At 44.1% G+C, this 18,443-nt stretch overlaps 2 protein-coding genes across 4 annotated transcripts in view; one reads left to right on the top strand and one right to left on the bottom strand.

Annotated features, from left to right (window-relative positions):
* Window positions 1-13,441, top strand: part of LOC139406697 (sec1 family domain containing 2) — a 158,149-nt gene extending 144,708 nt beyond the window's left edge. Inside the window, 4 exon segments of the mRNA XM_071149616.1 lie at window positions 6,666-6,799; window position 6,880; window positions 11,426-11,545; window positions 13,349-13,441. Coding sequence (XP_071005717.1) covers window positions 6,666-6,799; window position 6,880; window positions 11,426-11,545; window positions 13,349-13,441 — 348 coding nt within the window.
* A 1,969-nt stretch (window positions 13,442-15,410) lies between these two features.
* Window positions 15,411-18,094, bottom strand: LOC139407655 (RAS-like, family 11, member B). Of its 3 annotated transcripts, none has more exons than XR_011634114.1 (4): window positions 17,804-18,094; window positions 17,525-17,661; window positions 16,126-16,844; window positions 15,411-16,004 (listed from the first exon to the last, which is right to left on the bottom strand). XR_011634114.1 is itself a non-coding variant. In XM_071151495.1 (3 exons), exons 1-3 carry the CDS (start codon window positions 17,913-17,915, stop codon window positions 16,344-16,346), a joined length of 750 nt encoding a protein of 249 aa, XP_071007596.1. In that variant the 5' UTR covers window positions 17,916-18,094; the 3' UTR covers window positions 15,411-16,343. The 3 variants fall into 3 exon arrangements, 1 of the variants encoding a protein (XP_071007596.1); XR_011634113.1 differs by having other exon boundaries at window positions 15,411-15,948; window positions 16,072-16,844; window positions 17,804-18,071; XM_071151495.1 differs by having other exon boundaries at window positions 15,411-16,844.
* Between the last annotated feature and the right edge of the window lie 349 nt (window positions 18,095-18,443).

The following is an 18,443-nucleotide window of genomic DNA, read 5'->3' as shown; positions in this document are numbered from 1 at the left end:
TGTGGCAAAAGGTCGCAAAGTTCAAGGGGGCCGAATACTTTCGCAAGGCACTGTATATTAGTAACAGGGAAATTCAATTCAAATGTCATGGGAGGCTGGAGTGGGATGACTTAAGCTGAAGGAATTAAAGGACTGTTTTTGTCTTGTTGGTGGATGGGGAGATGAATGAATTGGTTTGTTTGTTTCATTTGAACGCGTAGGCCAATGTGTGTCTCTCTCTCTCTCTCTCTCTCTCTCTCTCTCTCTCTCTCTCTCTCTCTCTCTCTGTCTGTCTGTCTGTCTCTGTCTCTGTCTCTGTCTCTGTCTCTGTCTCTGTCTCTGTGTCTTTGTGTTTGTGTTTGTGTTTGTGTGTGTTTAGATGAGTAAGTAATGTGTTTCCTCCCAGGTTGGTTTGTGTATGCTCAATGAGCTGACCTCTAGTTGTGTGGGTAAGTTGAAGCGCTCGATGTTGGTTTTTAAAAGACCAACATATAACAAGGTCAGTCTCCCAGCAGCCATGCCTAATATGGCTGAGCGGGCTGTCAGTCACGGGGGAGAGTCACTTCATTAGATAGAGAGCAGGGCTGATGGTGTGAGGCTGATTAATTGGTATGAACTTTGACAGGTGTGAAGAGGCCATGTCTGAGGGGCAGAAGGGGGTCTGTACCTGGATATTACTGTGTCATACCTGAGTCAAGCAGAGGAGGATGGAGCCATTTGCTCTGTTTTGATACTGGTTGCTGTGTGTGTGGTTGTGTTTGTGTGCATACGTGTGTGCAGCCCCTTACCAAAAGTAGATAACATGCCTTTTCTGAAAGCCCTGCTATTCAGAGTATTCTCATAAAGCCCTGCTATTCAGAGCATTCTCATTAATCCCTGCTATTCAGAGTATTCTCATAAAGCTCTGTTATTCAGAGTATTCTCATAAAGCCCTGCTATTCAGAGTATTCTCATAAAGCCCTGCTATTCAGAGTATTCTCATAAAGCCCTGCTATTCAGAGTATTCTCATAAAGCCCTGCTATTCAGAGTATTCTCATAAAGCCCTGCTATTCAGAGTATTCTCATAAAGCCCTGCTATTCAGAGTATTCTCAAAAGGCCCTGCTATTCAGAGTATTCTCATAAAGCTCTGCCACACTTTGGGGCTGCATTGTTCACTTAGGGAACTTCTCTCACATAAAAAACTCCATCTTGAATCCTTGGTCTGGTTATCTTGTAATCTAAAAATGGACAGCATTATAGGCCTGGGTAGCTGGGCAGATTAAACCTTCATTCAATTAATTCTGCTCTTTCTTCCTTGCACTCTCTCTCCCTTTCTCTCTTTCTCACTCATTCTCTCTTTCTTGTTTTTCCTCTCTCTTGTCTATGTTTCTCTGAAAGCGATATTCTTGAGTATTGTGTTTATCAGGTGCAATATAGGGCTCAACACACACCACGCCAAGAGAGACACCACAGCACTGCATAAAGAGAGACCTAAGACGTCAACACAGCATGATGATAACTGTGTCCATGTAGGTCTTTTCTAAGTGCCCTCTCCGTCACTCCCAGCACTTTGGGGTTGAACTTTTGAACTGAATGCAGTAGCGTGTTGAAGGGATAGAGTGCTCTTAGTGTGCAAGGATAGAATAAATGTAGAATAAATATATCTCTCGAAGGGCTATTAAATGAAGAACGTCGAACTCTTCCTCTCCGAGTCGGGTTGATGAGCGTGTGTACATGTCTGCGACCTGCGCCTATGTGTGTGTGTTAGAAGGGCAGTGATGACGTGGGCAGCTTGAGAAATGTACACCTCCTGGGTGTGTATCTGTAGGGGCGTGTTGTTCTACCAGGATTAACCGGAATGCCCTGCCTGTGGCGGTTGGGTGTTTTGGTGGAGCAGGTTAGGTCACGTCGCACTGACTATTCAGCCATATTTACAGAGCGAACAGCCTAACAGCCTGCCTGGCTGACATGCCCGGCTGTGCAATCAGTGTATGAGCCTCAACAACACTCAACACAGTGCACTAATCAACAAGGCTATTCCAGACCAAAGTCATCAGTGAACACACACACAAACACTTAACACACAAACACTTGTCTTTAGCCATACCTTACCTTAACAATATCTTATTGAAACTGCGAACGTTCATTTTTATGCAGATGATACTGTTCTTTATTCAAGTAGTAGTAGTTTATCTTTAGCTTTTGAAAATGCCCAAAGAGCATTTAACATCATACAACAGAATCTGTATGATTTGAAGCTGGTTCTAAATTCGGTAAAACAAAATGTATGGTATTTTCAAATGCCAGGCATGTTACAAATCATGTCATCGCTACATTGGCTGGACATACTAAAGAGCAAGTTAAAGTGTACAAATATTTGGGTGTGTGGGTTGATGATAAGCTGAGCTTCACTGTGCATGTAGAGAACTTGATAAGGAAGCTCAAGCTGAAAATAGGATTTTATTACAGGCATAAGGCTTGTTTTTCTTTTGAGGCCAGGAAGGAGCTGGTACGATGTACATTACTGTCGGTTTTAGATTTTAGTGATGTTATATATATGCAGGCCTCAACCACTACCCTGGGAGAACTTGATTCAGTGTATCATGCAGCCCTAAGGTTCATTACCAATCAGAAACGTCTAACACATCATTGTGATCTGTTGTGATCTGATGTTGGCTGGTCGTCATTGACCTTGCGTAGGCTTAAACACTGGTATACACTGATTTATATTGGGTAATATTATCTCTGTTCTTTTTTAGTCAGGTCAGTAAATAAATATCAATTACGGTCCCATTCTGATTTGCTTCTAACAGTACCAAAAATTAGAACAGGTCATGGTAGAAATATTTTTAGTTACGTGGTCCTGGAATTCTCTCCTGAACATTTTTAAATGTGATGATCTAGTTTCGTTAGTGGAGTTTAAACACTTGATCGATGTATATATCATAGAAGAGTGTAATTATCTTCAGGACAGCTGATTTTAGTCAAGATGTTTGTGTTTTCAATGTAATATGTAATTGTTGTACTGTATGTGTGTTGATAGTTTTGTTTAATGTTGTGTTAGTGCAGTACTTCTCAAATAGTGGGGCGCGCCCCCCTGGGGGGGCTCGGAGCGAGGCCAGGGGGAGGGCGCGTGTGCCCCCGGGGAACATGCTTTTTTTGCTGCAGGGAGTAGGGTTTTTTTGCACCGAACAAGAGCACACAGCACAGAGCAGGAGATATGAAGTGCAGATAGCAAACCCTTAACAGACACCATGGAAAAATATTTAACAGGGATGAAAAGAAAGGCAGAGAGAGACGGAGATAATGAGACAAACGTAAGTCTCCCGAAAGCTAAGACGAGGAAATATGACGAAACGTATGTAGCGCTTGGCTTCACTGTGACTACGGTGGGAGACGAGGAGATATGATGAAGCGTATGTAGCGCTTGGCTTCACTGTGACTACGGTGGGAGACGAGGAGATATGACAAAGCGTATGTAGCGCTTGGCTTCACTGTGACTACGGTGGGAGACGAGGAAAGACCGGTATGTTTACTGTGTCTAAAAATGTTGGCAGCGGACAGCATGAAGCCAAATAAATTAAGGCGTCACTTAAAGACATTACACCCCAACCACGCTGATAAGCCACTTGAGTTTTTTTCAGCGAAAATGTGCCGAATATTGCCAACAATCGTCCCGCTTTGTGAACGCTTCTTCAGTAAACCAGCGAGCACTGTTAGCATCCTATAAGGTGGCGTACCAAATTGCTCAGTGCAACAACCCCACTCCATAGCAGAGGAGCTGATACTGCCTGCAGCATTAGACATGGTATCTGTCATGCTGGACGACGCAAGTGCTGCAAAAATAAAAACTATCCCTCTGTCCAATGACACTGTCGCCAGACGTATAAATTACATTGCTAACGGTCTTAAAGAACAGCTGGTAGATAAACTCAAAGACAAACACTTTGCCTTACAGTTCGATGAAGCAACTGACAGCAACAAAGACTCTTTGTTTATCGCTTATGTACGTTTTGACCTGACAAACTCCCTGTGTGAGGATCTACTTTTTTGTAAATATGTCAGAGACAGAGCCACAGCTGAAGAGCTATTCAAAATGCTGGACTGCTTCCTGACTGAGAATGGGCTAAAGTGGGAGAACTGCATTGGTGTTTGCAGTGATGGTGCACAGACCATGGCAGGGATGAGAAAAGGACTTCGGCAACTCATCAAGAAGGCCTGACCTAATTGCTGAGTGGACACACTGTGTTATACACAGAGAAGCACTGGCATCAAGGCACCTTTCCTCTGAATTAAGTGAGGTTATGACTGACATTGTAGGTGTAGTCAATTTTATAAAGACCAGACCACTAAAAACAAGAGTCTTCTCTGCTATCTGTGAGGAGATGGGAGCTGAACATCAAGCTGTGCTGTGTCACAGTGAAGCAAGGTGGCTGTCACGAGGAAAAGTCTTGTCCCAAGTTTTTGAGCTCAGAGAGCAGATAAGAATGTTTTCGGAGCAGGAGCACAAGTATGACCTCACAGAAAAATGTTGTGATGAGAACTTCCTGGCAAAACTGGCCTACCTGAGTGACATATTTGGAAAGCTAAATTAACCAAACCTACAGCTCCAAGGGAAAGATAAACACCTCCCTCAGGTCACAGACAAGATCAGCTCTTTCACTCGAAAGCTTGCAATGTGGGACAGGCGACTTGATGAAGGAAATACTGATTCATTCGAGAACCTGCATGAATTTATTGACACTACTGATTATGATGCCACCTCAGTGATTCCATATATTAAGGAGCATATTTCATCACTGATGGGATTCTTTAAAAAGTACTTCCCTGCAAACAGTTCCCAATATGACTGGGTGAGAGATCCTTTCAATGCACCAGCTCCAACTGGTTTCAGCTCTGCAGAGGAGGACCAGTTCATTGATATGACGTCTGACTCCACATTGAGACTGAGGTTCACATCACAGACACTGAGTGAATTCTGGCTGAGTGTAGAGAGGCAGTATCCACTCTTAGGGCAGAGGACCATGGGCATTCTTCTTCCTTTTGCAACATCTTATCTTTGTGAGACTGGCTTCTCTGCTGTTGCTGCACTGAAGACCAAGTACAGGTCCCAGCTAAACACTGAGCAGGAGCTGAGAGTTGCAGTATCATGCTTCAAACCCCGCTTCGAAAAGCTGTGCTCTGCAAAACATGCTCTTTGTAGCCATTTAATCCTGACTTCCTCATTTTGATTTTAAAAAATCTGCATAAATTGTTTTATTCATTTTTGTTTTATAGGTTTCGTATATTGTGCTCCTGAGTTAATGTTGCTGATCAATTTGAATGTATTATTATTTATTGATTATATTTATATTTGATTATATTTATTTAAATTTCAGGCAAATTGATGCACTTTAAGTCTTTTCTGTTGCAGACTAAAAAACAATGTTAATAAAGTTATTCTTTGTTGTAAGTTGATCTATATTTTTTTATTTTTTATTTTTTTGTTTTCTTTAATGTTAATAAGGATACAATGTTATGCAGAGGTGTACTTATAACAATTTTATAGACAAATGATACTATTTACAGTCGCGGCGGAGAGTTGGGTGGCACGAAATGTTTACTTCTTCCTAGGGGGGGGGCGTAACAGAAAATAATGGAGAAGCACTGTGTTAGTGTATGTAAGTTGTTTTGTCTGAAACGTTGTTCCCCCTGCTGCTATTGGACCAGGTCTCTCTTGGAAAAGAGATGTTATCTCAATGAGAAAAACCTGTATAAATAAAGGTAAAATAAAAATAATTTTAAAAATACCCACCACAACACACTGGCTTATAACTGAAAACAAGTTATTTTCATCCCGAGCAACAATGACCCTTTCATAAACAACTCAATACCATCATCTCATCTGCATGGACCATCCTAAATTCAATGAGAGGCCTGCCTTAAAGAGGTGAGGGGTTTATAAATCTCCTTCATAGTTAATCACATCACAGCATCTCTCATCCATCCAGTAATGGAGGGGACTGGAGGGTCACACCCAATGATGTGCATAAACCCTGGATGGGTGACGGGGCGCTGTATTGAAGCCGCCGTGCAGCCATCTTGGATTGCCTTCATTGTTTGTTTTTTTATAAGTATATTCTATTACATACACCTTAATTAATTATTTAAAATTAAGTTCAACATTTTTTACTAATATTACTGTCCCCACCTCAACAAAGAAATACAAAAATACACTTGATTTTGTCCATGAAACATTTGATTGAAATACTGTAGAATTCCCTTCATTCCTATGGAGGACCGCTCCTTCTGGGGAGTACCAATATGGCGGCCGGTGGCTTCAAATCTTCTAATTGGCCAATACATAGCATTAGCAATCCAGGGTTTATATATACTGTACCACATTGGTCACAACACTGATGAGGGTTCTTCACGCACAAACCCTCTTTCTTTATTCTAACAACCCAGACAGACACAACTCACAGCTACCTAACTAGCACAAAGACCTAATACACAGTACCACTCAATATACAACCATATAACAGTCCCTGTGCTATATATCGCTCCCCATCCACTTTGTTGTCAATATGTCATAACTCACAAGGACAAAGCAACAGGACTGGGAACAGGCTTTTAATCGCCAGCCGCTAACTAGTGAAGTATGATTCATATGTTGTGACTGTCCCTGTTCCTTTGTGTTCCTCTGTGTTCCTGTGTGTTCTCCAGGCGACGTGCCGTCCATTCCTCAGACAGGTTCTGGAGGAGATCTTCCACCCAGACAGACCTGAGTGTCCCGACATAGAACACATGTCTGGAGGCCTCACCGACCTGCTCAAGACTGGCTTCAGTATGTTCATGAAGTTGAGAGACTGAACCAACACACATATACACACACACACACAGAAGAGACACACACACGTGAGAGGTCTAGTTATGAAAGGGTCATATTTGGCTGAGATGTGTTGGATATGGAGATTGGGCCAGAGGTTTATGTAGATTTGGCACAGACGATATGGAGATTTGGGCTTGTGGGTAAGGTATATGCACTACAGACTCCTTTCTGCCAGCAGTCTGACTTCCCCACGTCTGGTATTAGTTAAACTGGTGACTGGCCTGCATAGAGAATTAGACTGGCTGTGCTAACATGGCCTAGTTTCACAGAAATGAAGACCTAAACAGACAGCCAACCAAGAAAGTCCATACCATCAAAGTTCTCTGAACCATACAATCTCTATAGTCATCCTATACACACCCTCCATACAGTAAAACATTGATATAAAACTCACTGAAATTGCCATAAACGACTTTTCTATAAGACCTCTGTACCTTTACAGTATAAGCTTTATCCATAAAACACATGCAGTGTACACCCTCTAGTCTGGAGAGAACATAATGCGCTTTCACTGTCTACCTTACCGTTAAGAGGAGACTTCTCAGAAGTCCACTCTATAGGTGAAGGTGTGCATGTGTAGATCCACTCTAGGTGAAGGTGTGTATGTGTAGATCCACTCTAGGTGAAGGTGCGTATGTGTAGATCCACTCTAGGTGAAGGTGTGTATGTGTAGATCCACTCTAGGTGAAGGTGTGTATGTGTAGATCCACTCTAGGTGAAGGTGTGCATGTGTAGATCCACTCTATAGGTGAAGGTGTGCATGTGTAGATCCACTCTAGGTGAAGGTGCGTATGTGTAGATCCACTCTAGGTGAAGGTGTGTATGTGTAGATCCACTCTAGGTGAAGGTGTGTATGTGTAGATCCACTCTAGGTGAAGGTGTGTATGTGTAGATCCACTCTAGGGGAAGGTGTGTATGTGTAGATCCACTCTAGGTGAAGGTGTGTATGTGTAGATCCACTCTAGGTGAAGGTGTGCATGTGTAGATCCACTCTAGGTGAAGGTGTGTATGTGTAGATCCACTCTAGGTGAAGGTGTGCATGTGTAGATCCACTCTAGGTGAAGGTGTGCATGTGTAGATCCACTCTATAGGTGACGGTGTGTATGTGTAGATCCACTCTAGGTGAAGGTGTGTATGTGTAGATCCACTCTAGGTGAAGGTGTGTATGTGCTGCGTGTTTGATCGCAGAGTTGCTGTGATGTCTTGTTTAGACAGACTGGGAGTCGTACAGACTCCCTGGCTTCAGCAGCCGCACTTTCAATACTGTGCAACTTATTTCTGACTTTTTATCAACTACTTTTCCACTCAACAAAAACAAAAACTGCAGTTTTGACCACTTTTCCCCAACAACTTGGACAAAAACGTGGAGGTTCAATCTTAGTCTGTTTCCCTGCTACTCAAATCTGAAATCAGAACAAGAATAACTTCTACCAATCAAGACGTACAGCTGTTTTAGTAAGCGCATCAACGACTTTTCCTTTCAACTTTTTGAAGCAACTACCATTTCACCACTTTCCCAACAACTTGGACAAAAACATAGGGCATATGAAATCTTAGTCAACTTCTCTGCTTTTCAAATCTGAAATCAGAACAGAGGATCTGAACCAATCAAGAAGTACAGCTGTTTTAGTAACCCCATCCACTACTTTCATTAAGCTTAATTCCCACTGTTTAGTGAACTGCCATGGATCTTCCCTAAACGTCTACATTTAAAACAGGTTGTTTGGATCCTGGATACTGATTGGACAAGCAGCATTCTAAACCATACTGTATTCACAGACACAGGCACACCTATGCCTGCTAACAGTTCCGCCTGCATTATCGCTGCGCCTCTATAAGAATATCATCATTTTTACACTGCTGTCCGAATCATCTGTTGTATTTCTCTCAACTCGCACACATTCCCCCTTGCTTCCAGCCTGGCATTTAGTTTGGTGCAGCGGAGGTTAATATAAGCCTAGTTGTCTGCCTCTCCGAACTCGGAAACAATGTTCTGTACCATAGAGAACAAACGGTGTCCAGACGAGACATCAACTTTTTCTGAGCCAGGTGAAATCACGCATCAATGTCATTATTATGGATATATTCAAGTCAACGACAATAGAAAAACAGTTCAAACAAAGGAAAATGTAGCTAATGTAAGGTGCGATATTTGACGTGACTGAGTTAGCTGAAGTTGGCAACATCAGCACCACGTGTGTTATTTCATAGTTTTGATGTCTTCACTATTATTCTACAATGTAGTAAATAGTAAGCAAATAAAGAAACACTGTGAAGTGAGTAGGTGTGTCCAAGCTTTTGACTTGTACTGGATATGTGACCAATAAAATGTGATTTGATTTCAATTTAATCGCGCATCTGACCAATTGTGCAAGACTTTTGTTCTGGTTTAAGCAATATTACGTATTGCTTAATTATAGCACTGGGGAGCACATTCTGAGAATGAGACAATTAGTAAACAATGTGACTTTTGACACAAATCAGCTACTTTGACCACTTTCCCAACAAGTTAGACAAAAACGTAGAGGGTATGAAATCTTAGTCTACTTCTCTGCTATTCAAATCCGAAATCAGGGAGAAAATGGGGTATACCACCCTGAACACACCTGATCTCGGTAGCTAAGCAGGGTCGGGCCTGGTTAGTACTTGGATGGAGGTCCATCCATCAAGTGCTGTAAGCTAAAAAATATATATCATCTGAAATCAGAGCAGAAATATCTTCTACCAATTAAAGATAGTACAGAATGTAAAGCATGACTGGTTCACTTAACTAAAACAAACAGGGCCAAACTCCAATTATTTGTGTTTATTGGTTTTGGGGGGTTTTGTAACTCAGTCGGGGTCTCAACTTACAATTGAGAGTTAGAATAGTAGAATACACAAGGTGCAAATTTGGTTGTGCATCAGCAGTTTTTCTCGTGAACAGTGAATGTATCAGTATTCACTCAATTAACCATGTCAGCTAACTGTTTTTGACTTGTGAGTTAGTCTAGCCAGTTATCTAAACTTTTAAGTAATCATGTCTGAATACAGACGGGCACATGTCCGGGGGCCCTGACCTCCAGTGGGCCCCCATTGATGAATTTAGTCACTCTCACTCAGATATCATTTACATGTGTAGAATTGTAGGAAATGAGCTTTAAAACTGCAAAAACATCTCTGCCCCATGGCAAAATGAGTATAATTTAATTAAATGTACACACATACTCAGGTACAAACCCTATTGGGGGGGGGACAACCAAATCCCGCTTAGGACCCCCAAAAAGGCTAGAACCAGCCCTGAAAACAAACTTCTTCAACTACCATAAAAATACTTTTAAACAGCTGAAGTAAGTCACACAAGTTTACTTCATGTCAAATTACATTTCTAATTTGGTTGATATTATGTTCGCTTCTCTTTCCTTTCCTTCTCTTCCCTTTCTCTTCTTAACCTTCCCCACCTCCCCTCCCCTCCTCTCACTCCTACAGACGTATCCAACTCTTGGTTGTTGCTAGAGTACAGTGGGTGTGTGTTGCCTGAAGGAGGGCAGGTCTTACCTCTTTAAGGATGCACATGTAGATGTTGTGTTTTTGTCTGCTGTTCTGTGTGTGCTGGTATAGCTAATACACAAATGCATGCACCCGCACACAAAGACTCATACAAATGCGAAATACAAAATGAACACAAAGACCCATACCCATCTGACCTACAACATTGCACACACATGCTCAGTCTCACATCCACACAAATATTTAAACGTAAACACACACACACTCATATATACACGCTACCTACTCTGAGACACATGTTGAGCCAGCCCAGGCAAACAGCCCTGATGCACATGTCAGGCCATGCAGGACCAGTCCCGCCCCCCTGCAGCTTTGATTGCACGGTTATTATTCGAAGACTGCAGATGTGGCCTTGGCGCTGCTTCCCAGCCAGTAGAGCACAGCCATTATCCATAGGCCAACCAATCACACACAGCACGCTCACCAGACCCTCTGACTCACACTCATGTACAAATCCGTGTATGTCTGGAATGAGTGTTGTTTAAAGCCTTCGATTGAATAGTGCATTCTGACCACTGCTTTGGGCAGTGACTCAGACCAGAGAGAGGAGAGACTGAAGGACAGAAGGGGAGGCCCACTGGGCACAGACCTCAGTTTAATGTCTCGTTTTGATTTACATTTGGTTGAGTTGTCAACTATTGTGAATGAAATCAACAAAAAATTGCCATGTCATTTGATTTAAGTAAAGCGTTAGGCATAAAAAAGACGAAATGCCCTCCTTACATTGATAGCTTTTAGCAAATCCCATGAGTTTTCCACTTTGACTCAAAGTCATCACATAGAAATGATGTGGAAAAAAACGTTGATTCAACCAGTTTTTGCACAGGGGGTAGTGACATACAGAGAGACAGAGAGAGGAAGAGAGAGAGTGAGTCAGTTTATGCTGAACTGTAATCTGGCTCCACAGATCAGAGTTTGTCTTCAGAGTTTCAGCTCACCAACCATAACATAACCTTCAATTATGTTATGGTTAGCTTGTTCCGTTCAAATTACATGAGCTAATCCTGTCGTGTTCTTTTCATCCCAATCCCTAACCCCTCTCTAGGTGAGCCGGTCACACCACAGCGACCACGGCCTGCTCTTTCTCTTCCTGGTGGGAGGAGTCACTCCCTCTGAGCTGCGCCTGATCCGCGAGGTAGTCTCCGCCTACAAGCCGGGCACACAGGTGAGAGACCCCGGCCTGCTGCTCTTAACTTATCTGGGAGAGCTTGAGTCTAACAAACAACACAGAGGGAGGGATTGGGGAGAGAGGGAGGGATTGGGGAGAGAGAGGGAGGGGTTGGAGAGAGGGAGGGAGGGAGGGATTGGAGAGAGAGAGGGAGGCATTGGAGAGAGGGAGAGAGGGATTGGAGAGAGGGAGGGGTTGGAGAGAGAGAGGGAGGGGTTGGAGAAAGAGAGGGAGGGATTGGAGAGAGGGAGGGATTGGAGAGAGAGAGGGAGGGATTGGAGAGAGAGAGGGTGGGATTGGTGAGAGGGAGAGAGGGATTGGAGAGAGGGAGGGGTTGGAGAGAGGGAGGGAGGGGTTGGAGAGAGGGACTGAGGCATTGGAGAGAGGGATTGAGGGGTTGGAGAAAGGGAGGGAGGGGTTGGAGAGAGGGAGGGAGGGATTGGAGAGAGGGAGGGAGCGATTGGAGAGAGAGAGGGAAGGATTGGAGAGAGAGAGAGAGGGAGGGATTCGAGAGAGAGAGGTAGGGATTGGAAAGAGAGAGAGAGGGAGGGATTCAAGAGAGAGAGAGAGGGAGGGTGATGTAAATGGATCAAAGGAGAGGAGATGTGAGAGGCCAGGTGCAGACTACGCTGCTGTGGTATTGATGTGTTGTTTAAGCTACAGCTCTCCAGGTTGTGGCTCAGTGTCGTTACATAACACTCTGTGATGGGTTTGTCATCAGAGTCTGAAGGGACATATCAAAAGAGGAACCTGAGCAGAAAATGCAGCGAGAAGCAGGGAGGGGGCGGCCACAAAAATCTGGGTGCTGAGTTGACGATGTTCCTTCATCTGCCCTGGAAGAAAGTCAAGAGTAGCTAGATATTATATAACCCGACACACACACACACACACACACACACACAGACCCATATTCTCAGGTGACAGACAATGGATAGTGCAGCAGTAAAAGCAACTCATGTTATATACTCACGTCATATAGACACGTACAGTAAGTGCAAAGCCATTGTGTGTGTTTGGCTGTTTTGAGTGTGGCAATGCATCTCAACAACATCCTCAACATCAGTGTGTATTGTACATTGTGTGTACATGGTTAGTGAACTGTGAGCCAGTGTACTGTAGTACAGTCTAATCCCTGGCTAGCTGTGCTAATGAAAGGGACGTATAATGGGGTTCAGAGGGGATGAAAGGCCCGAGCAGCATCAAAGCCTGATGAATACATCTCGAATCAGAACAACAGAAGAAAGAGACGCTCTTACTGTGCTGTAGGACCCTCATCCTGAAGCCAGCAGCCCACACACAGTCTGACCTCAGCCCACATACTCTGACCCCAACCCATTCAGACTGCTCCGTCTGTCTGCCTTTAGAGGTGTTCTGATCAGGGCTGGCTTCCAGGAACATAGAGGTCATCTAAGGACTTGGTCATGAATGAACCCAGATTTAAATGCAGTCAGACAATAGTTTTGTTTGAATTAATGATACAGATATGATGTTTTTTTTCAAATCCAGTTCAAAATGAATAGCCTGGATTTGCTTAATGTCTAAACTGAGTCATTGGGTCATATACTGAATGTGGACAGAAGGTGCAATAAATGTCATCTCTATCGAAATCAATTTGCATTATTTTAATTGAGAGATTGTTGCACCTTCCATGTACATTCAGCATCTGCTTATTTTAAGTAGGACGTTTACTCCAGTTGTCTGAACCAATAGTCTGAACACACAGCAACTGTTGTGTTTCTCCTTTGCTGATGTAGCCACTGGCCAGTCTGACTCTCCCTGTCTGTCTGTTCTTGTTCCCAGGTGCTGGTCCTCTCTACCAGACTGTTGAGACCTACAGACGTCCCCGAGCTGCTCTTCACCACCCAAAGACTGGTGCCAGACATTGGTGTGTGAGCACGGAACAAGGACCACACACACACAGACACACAGACACAGACGCACACACAGACACACAGACACACACACACACACACACACACACACACACACACACACACACACACACACACACACACACACACACACACACACACACACACACACACACACACACACGCACACACACACACACACACACACACACACACACACACACACACACACACACACACACACACACACACACACACACACACACACACACACACACTCCACCAACACCTACCACTCTTAGGGTGTGGAGAGGAGAAATGAGAGACTCCAGTGAGATTGTGTGGTTTGGTAATGGACTGGAGTCATGGGTGTGGTGAGCAGAGGTGGAGGTTTATGAATTTGTCTAGAGGAAAAAACAGAGGATCTAATTAGGCTTTTTTCAAAGGCATTCCCAAATGTTTACTTCAGTTGTGTTACGTTAGAGTCCTCTCCCTTTCTTTGTACTACCCAAATCACATTGTAAGGCAACACTTAGGTACTTATGTATTCTCTCATTCCAAACTGTACAGAATGTAAACGTGATCCAATCTGGTGTAATCTGATCTTGAAGCTCAACTCCAAACAGACAGATGACATTCAAATCAAGTTACTTTAATACGTGTTTTGTTGTTTACATTCAATCTGAATACGTTGAATAAATCTTGTATATTTGTGAAACTCATCCATGTGAAATGGAAAGTTCTTGAATGCTAGTTTGTGTGTGTGTGTGTGTGTGTGTGTGTGTGTGTGTGTGTGTGTGTGTGTGTGTGTGTGTGTGTGTGTGTGTGTGTGTGTGTGTGTGTGTGAGAGAGAGAGAGAGAGAGAGAGAGAGTTGTAGGGTTGTTCTGGCTGTGGCACTAACTGAAGTGCTAACAGTCCTATAGTATGTGTGAGCTCATTAGAGGTGAGAGTGTGAAGTAACGTGAGGCGTCCTGGTGTTGAGATGGTGTGTCAACAACCAGCCGTTCAGTAGGCAGAGCAGCGGAAATTAGAGACATGTCTCCATGCACATTACAACCCTGACCTACACCACAAACATACATCAGCCCCTCTGTGACACCACAATAATACTGTTGTGTGGTGGCTGTGATATTTGTTGCCCTGACAATGACATGATCAGTCATGTTGTAATCCTTAAGATCACACAGACACAGCTGTCCTGTCAGTCACACTGCCCACCTTCCTGTGACATCATAGTAAGACAATGGTGGTGCTCTGTTGTAGCTGTCATGTTAAAGGACAATTCCGCCACTTTTGAACCTTATAGTCATGATCTGCAGCACCCAACTAGTGTACCTGTGTGAAAACAGCTTGTTTCTATGATCTCTGGTTAAGATAAAGGTCCTACAAAATGCTTCTCTGTGACAGTGTAGGATCAAAACCTGCAGAAAGTTTAGCCAGTGCTGCCCACAAATCAGTGTTTGAAAATCTGTATATTTCTTTCTACACAATGTAGAAATGCACCGTTTACACGAACACTGGTATTGTGCTGATAGTGAGAATGAACTTGAAAGTTGGTGTAATTGCCCTTTAAAATCAAGGCCTCTAAAGATCTGTATCTATGGATGAGTCAAACAGCCGTCACCCTGGTTTTTGTGCATTCTACACCCACTGCTGTGGTAGAATAGAACATGCCATGGATTCTACTTGATTAAAAGCCTTCCTCCCACTTAGAATGGGGTATATGCTAATTCTGTGGCGCCACAGTCATTGATCAACCATTCTTCTCATGAGGTTCAGAATCTGAATTCTCTGTGGTCTTTTAGGAACAGCCCCTTTGAGGACGAGCCTGGTCTGTTAGTGTTCAAAAATGGCATGGTCTTATCACGCTTCATTGTAAATAGTGTAGACCCTCACACGTCTGTGTGTACCTGGTTCATACCTGCCCCGTATAAAAGTATGTCAGTGTATTTCTCAGACAAGAGGTTGTAGTCGAAGACAAGAGTCGTCATGAATTCAATCATTTTATTTTCAAAAATGTAACAAATAAATATCAGTAAGCCATGTGGCTTTCTTAAAGTGCATCACAGATACCCAACACCCCAGTGTCCAATCTATGCTGCCCAGCAGTGACCCTGCTGTCGTCGCATAGTTCACTACCATGATGTGCAAAATGATGGTTTTGCCTGCAGTACAAGGAATGCACTGGGGAACTGGAGATAATGACAGACGAGAAATGGAACAGTGACAACACAGCGCGCTGACTCAAGTGCTTGACGTGTCTGACAGAGTGTTCTCTCAGCATTGCCAAGCAGAGTGGCAGCCCAAATACAAAACTCAAACTGACACAATAGGTACCAGCTTAAAAAATTAAAAAAACATTCTGTGCAGTGTCCTTCAAGGCTTTTGTTGCCAGGAGAAGATATGAGATTGTGTTCACACTTGATCTGGAGTATCTGGGTTTCATTCAGCGCAAGGACAGCTTCCCCCTTTGTCCCTTCTGGTGGGCTGACATACCAACACCTCCCAGCTGCTGTCTCATAGCAGACCTCAGTGAACAGTCTCAGACAGGACAGGAGTGACGGTGACAAACAGGCAAGGACAGCTTCCCCCTTTGTCCCTTCTGGTGGGCTGACATACCAACACCTCCCAGCTGCTGTCTCATAGCAGACCTCAGTGAACAGTCTCAGACAGGACAGGAGTGACGGTGACAAACAGGCTGACACCGGTCCACCCCACAGGTAATTTCCGCTGTCAGAGTGAACATGGGGTCAGAGTTGAGCCTCCATTTTGTCTCTGCTGCTCATCGTAAGTCAGGCTGCTCCAGCCATATTGAGAAGTCCCAAACAAGGCACAGGAATCTTCTCTGCCCTCTTTTCTCATTTCATTTATTTTCAGTAGCCACTCTGGACCACGTTGTGTAGTAGACGAACCCAAGTCCTTCTCACACAGAGGTGACAGTCCTGACTTTAGCCGACAGGGCCTGCTTGAAGCGCCTCTTCAGGTCCTGCATGTTGGGGGACTTGGGCCTGGGGATAAGGGGTGAGCGTCCCTTCTTCTCAGCCGCGCCGCTGGAGGTGGTGTGGGAGGACAGAGAGGCTGTGGGCTGCTGTTTGGCCATGTGGCAGCACAGCCTGTGGAAGGCCCCATGTACCTGGCTGTAGTCTTCGCTGGCTGACACCTCGTAGAAGGAGCAGCCCAGCGCTGCCGCCAGCAGGGGGCCCTGTTCGGCATCCACCCGCCTCATGTGCAGAAGGTCCGCCTTATTGGCCAGCAGGATGACGGGTGGCACGTTGGCCCTACCCGCTCGGGCCACCAGCTGGTGCAACTGGCCAATCAAATCAAAGCTATGGCGGTCGGTCACAGAGTAGACCAGCACCACGGCATCGGCCCATTGGATGGAGCAGGTCACATGATCAGGGATGCTGAGGCCGTTACCGGTCAGCTGAGGAGAAAAACGAGGAGATCGTGGTTAGAGAACTGTTGCATTGGAACCCATTTGATGAACGTTATATAATCCACCCTAGACAGCTATGGGATTTAAATTGAATCCAGATCAAATATTCCCATCTTTTTATGCAACAGGTCTGTTCTACTGAATGGAGTGCTGTAGTCTAGTCAGCCAGTGGGAGTAACTTAACTCCTCCCCTGCCCCTAGCCTACTCTCTCCTGTGGCTGCTGAGTGAGTGAAGGGGAACTAGGTGAGGTTGATTGAGGAGCCAGGAGTGGGGTATCATTTACCCCTGGCTCAGACATCCACTGAATAGAAATGGGAAATTAGATGGCTAGACTACAAGTCTCTGTACTTCAGTAATAAAAAACCTGCGGGTGTGGACCAAAGCCCAGACCAGGGAGGGAAGAACTCTACACAGAAAGCGCAGACTTCTCATATTCTACTATAGTAATATAACTACTGTAGATACTGATTCGTGGTAGGATTAAATCATGATCTATTCCTAAAACCTCACACCAAAAACCCTACACTGATCAGAGGCTAGCCTAAATAGAAGACTAGCCCAATTGGCGTTGTTTTGTAGGCACTCACAAGCAGACGTCTCGAGCGCTCAATTTGAAGCTGTGGGCGGATTTTGAGTTTGCGTAGCAAAAGGCAGATGGTGAACTTACATCAACACCCGGCGTGTCCTGGACTTGGATGGCTACTTGCTCTCCTCCGTCCACCTGGACCTCTCTTGAATAAAGGTTTCCTGCGTTTCTCTCGTAGTCCCCGATGAAGCGCCTTGTTAGAAATCTTACTACCAGAGCTGGAAGAGAAGACGACCATAACATTAATCAAATGGTCTATGAATTTACAAATACATTTCTCAAATGTAGTTAACATAAACGAACAAGTTCAAACAGTAAAACGAAAAACTGTAGATAAGTCCAACTGATTTTTCAATGTACCTGTTTTGCCAACTCCGCTGCCCCCGATCACTGCTATTTTGATGTTCCCGTTGGACGGGCACTCTGGGGTCGCAAACTCCGCGATGGTTGACATGTTCTGGATCAGACGCATTTTGACTAAATCCTCGTTCAGTTTCCAATATGATGCAAAAATGTTATTCAGCTCTGTCAAACAATGTTTCGTAAAATAGTTTGTAAATACCTAAAGTAAGCCCTTAATAGCAGCTTCAGAAAACCAGAAAATCTCTTGTCGTCTGTTCCTTCCAACCCGGAGCTGACTTTGTGAATACTGCAAGATGTGAAAGCCCGTTGGATTTTATAGTGCCAAAGAAATGGTCGATGCTGATTGGCTAGTGGCAACAGCAGGCTCTCTCGGCACCCTGCCTCCTTTCACGTGGATCCGCGAGCCAAACACAAGGAGAAAAAGACTGCAACCACCAATTGGATTCCACGGAATTGTGGAGAAAAAGTGGCCAAAATAAATAAATAAAAAGAATGCCCCGTGCAACAAACAGGTGGGTCAGTTCTTAACAAAACATAATTTCGTATACATAATAAGCCTTAATAGCTACTGTAGAGGGACTGGGCGCTAGTAATTGACCAGATATATGACATTTTATAATACCCAAAACACGTGAAA

Source organism: Oncorhynchus clarkii, chromosome 4, assembly GCF_045791955.1.
Source record: "Oncorhynchus clarkii lewisi isolate Uvic-CL-2024 chromosome 4, UVic_Ocla_1.0, whole genome shotgun sequence".
In the NCBI taxonomy this organism is placed as follows: Eukaryota; Metazoa; Chordata; class Actinopteri; order Salmoniformes; family Salmonidae; genus Oncorhynchus; species Oncorhynchus clarkii.
The sequence above is the reverse complement of the archived record's forward strand: the minus strand, read 5'-3'. Positions and strand labels throughout refer to the sequence as shown.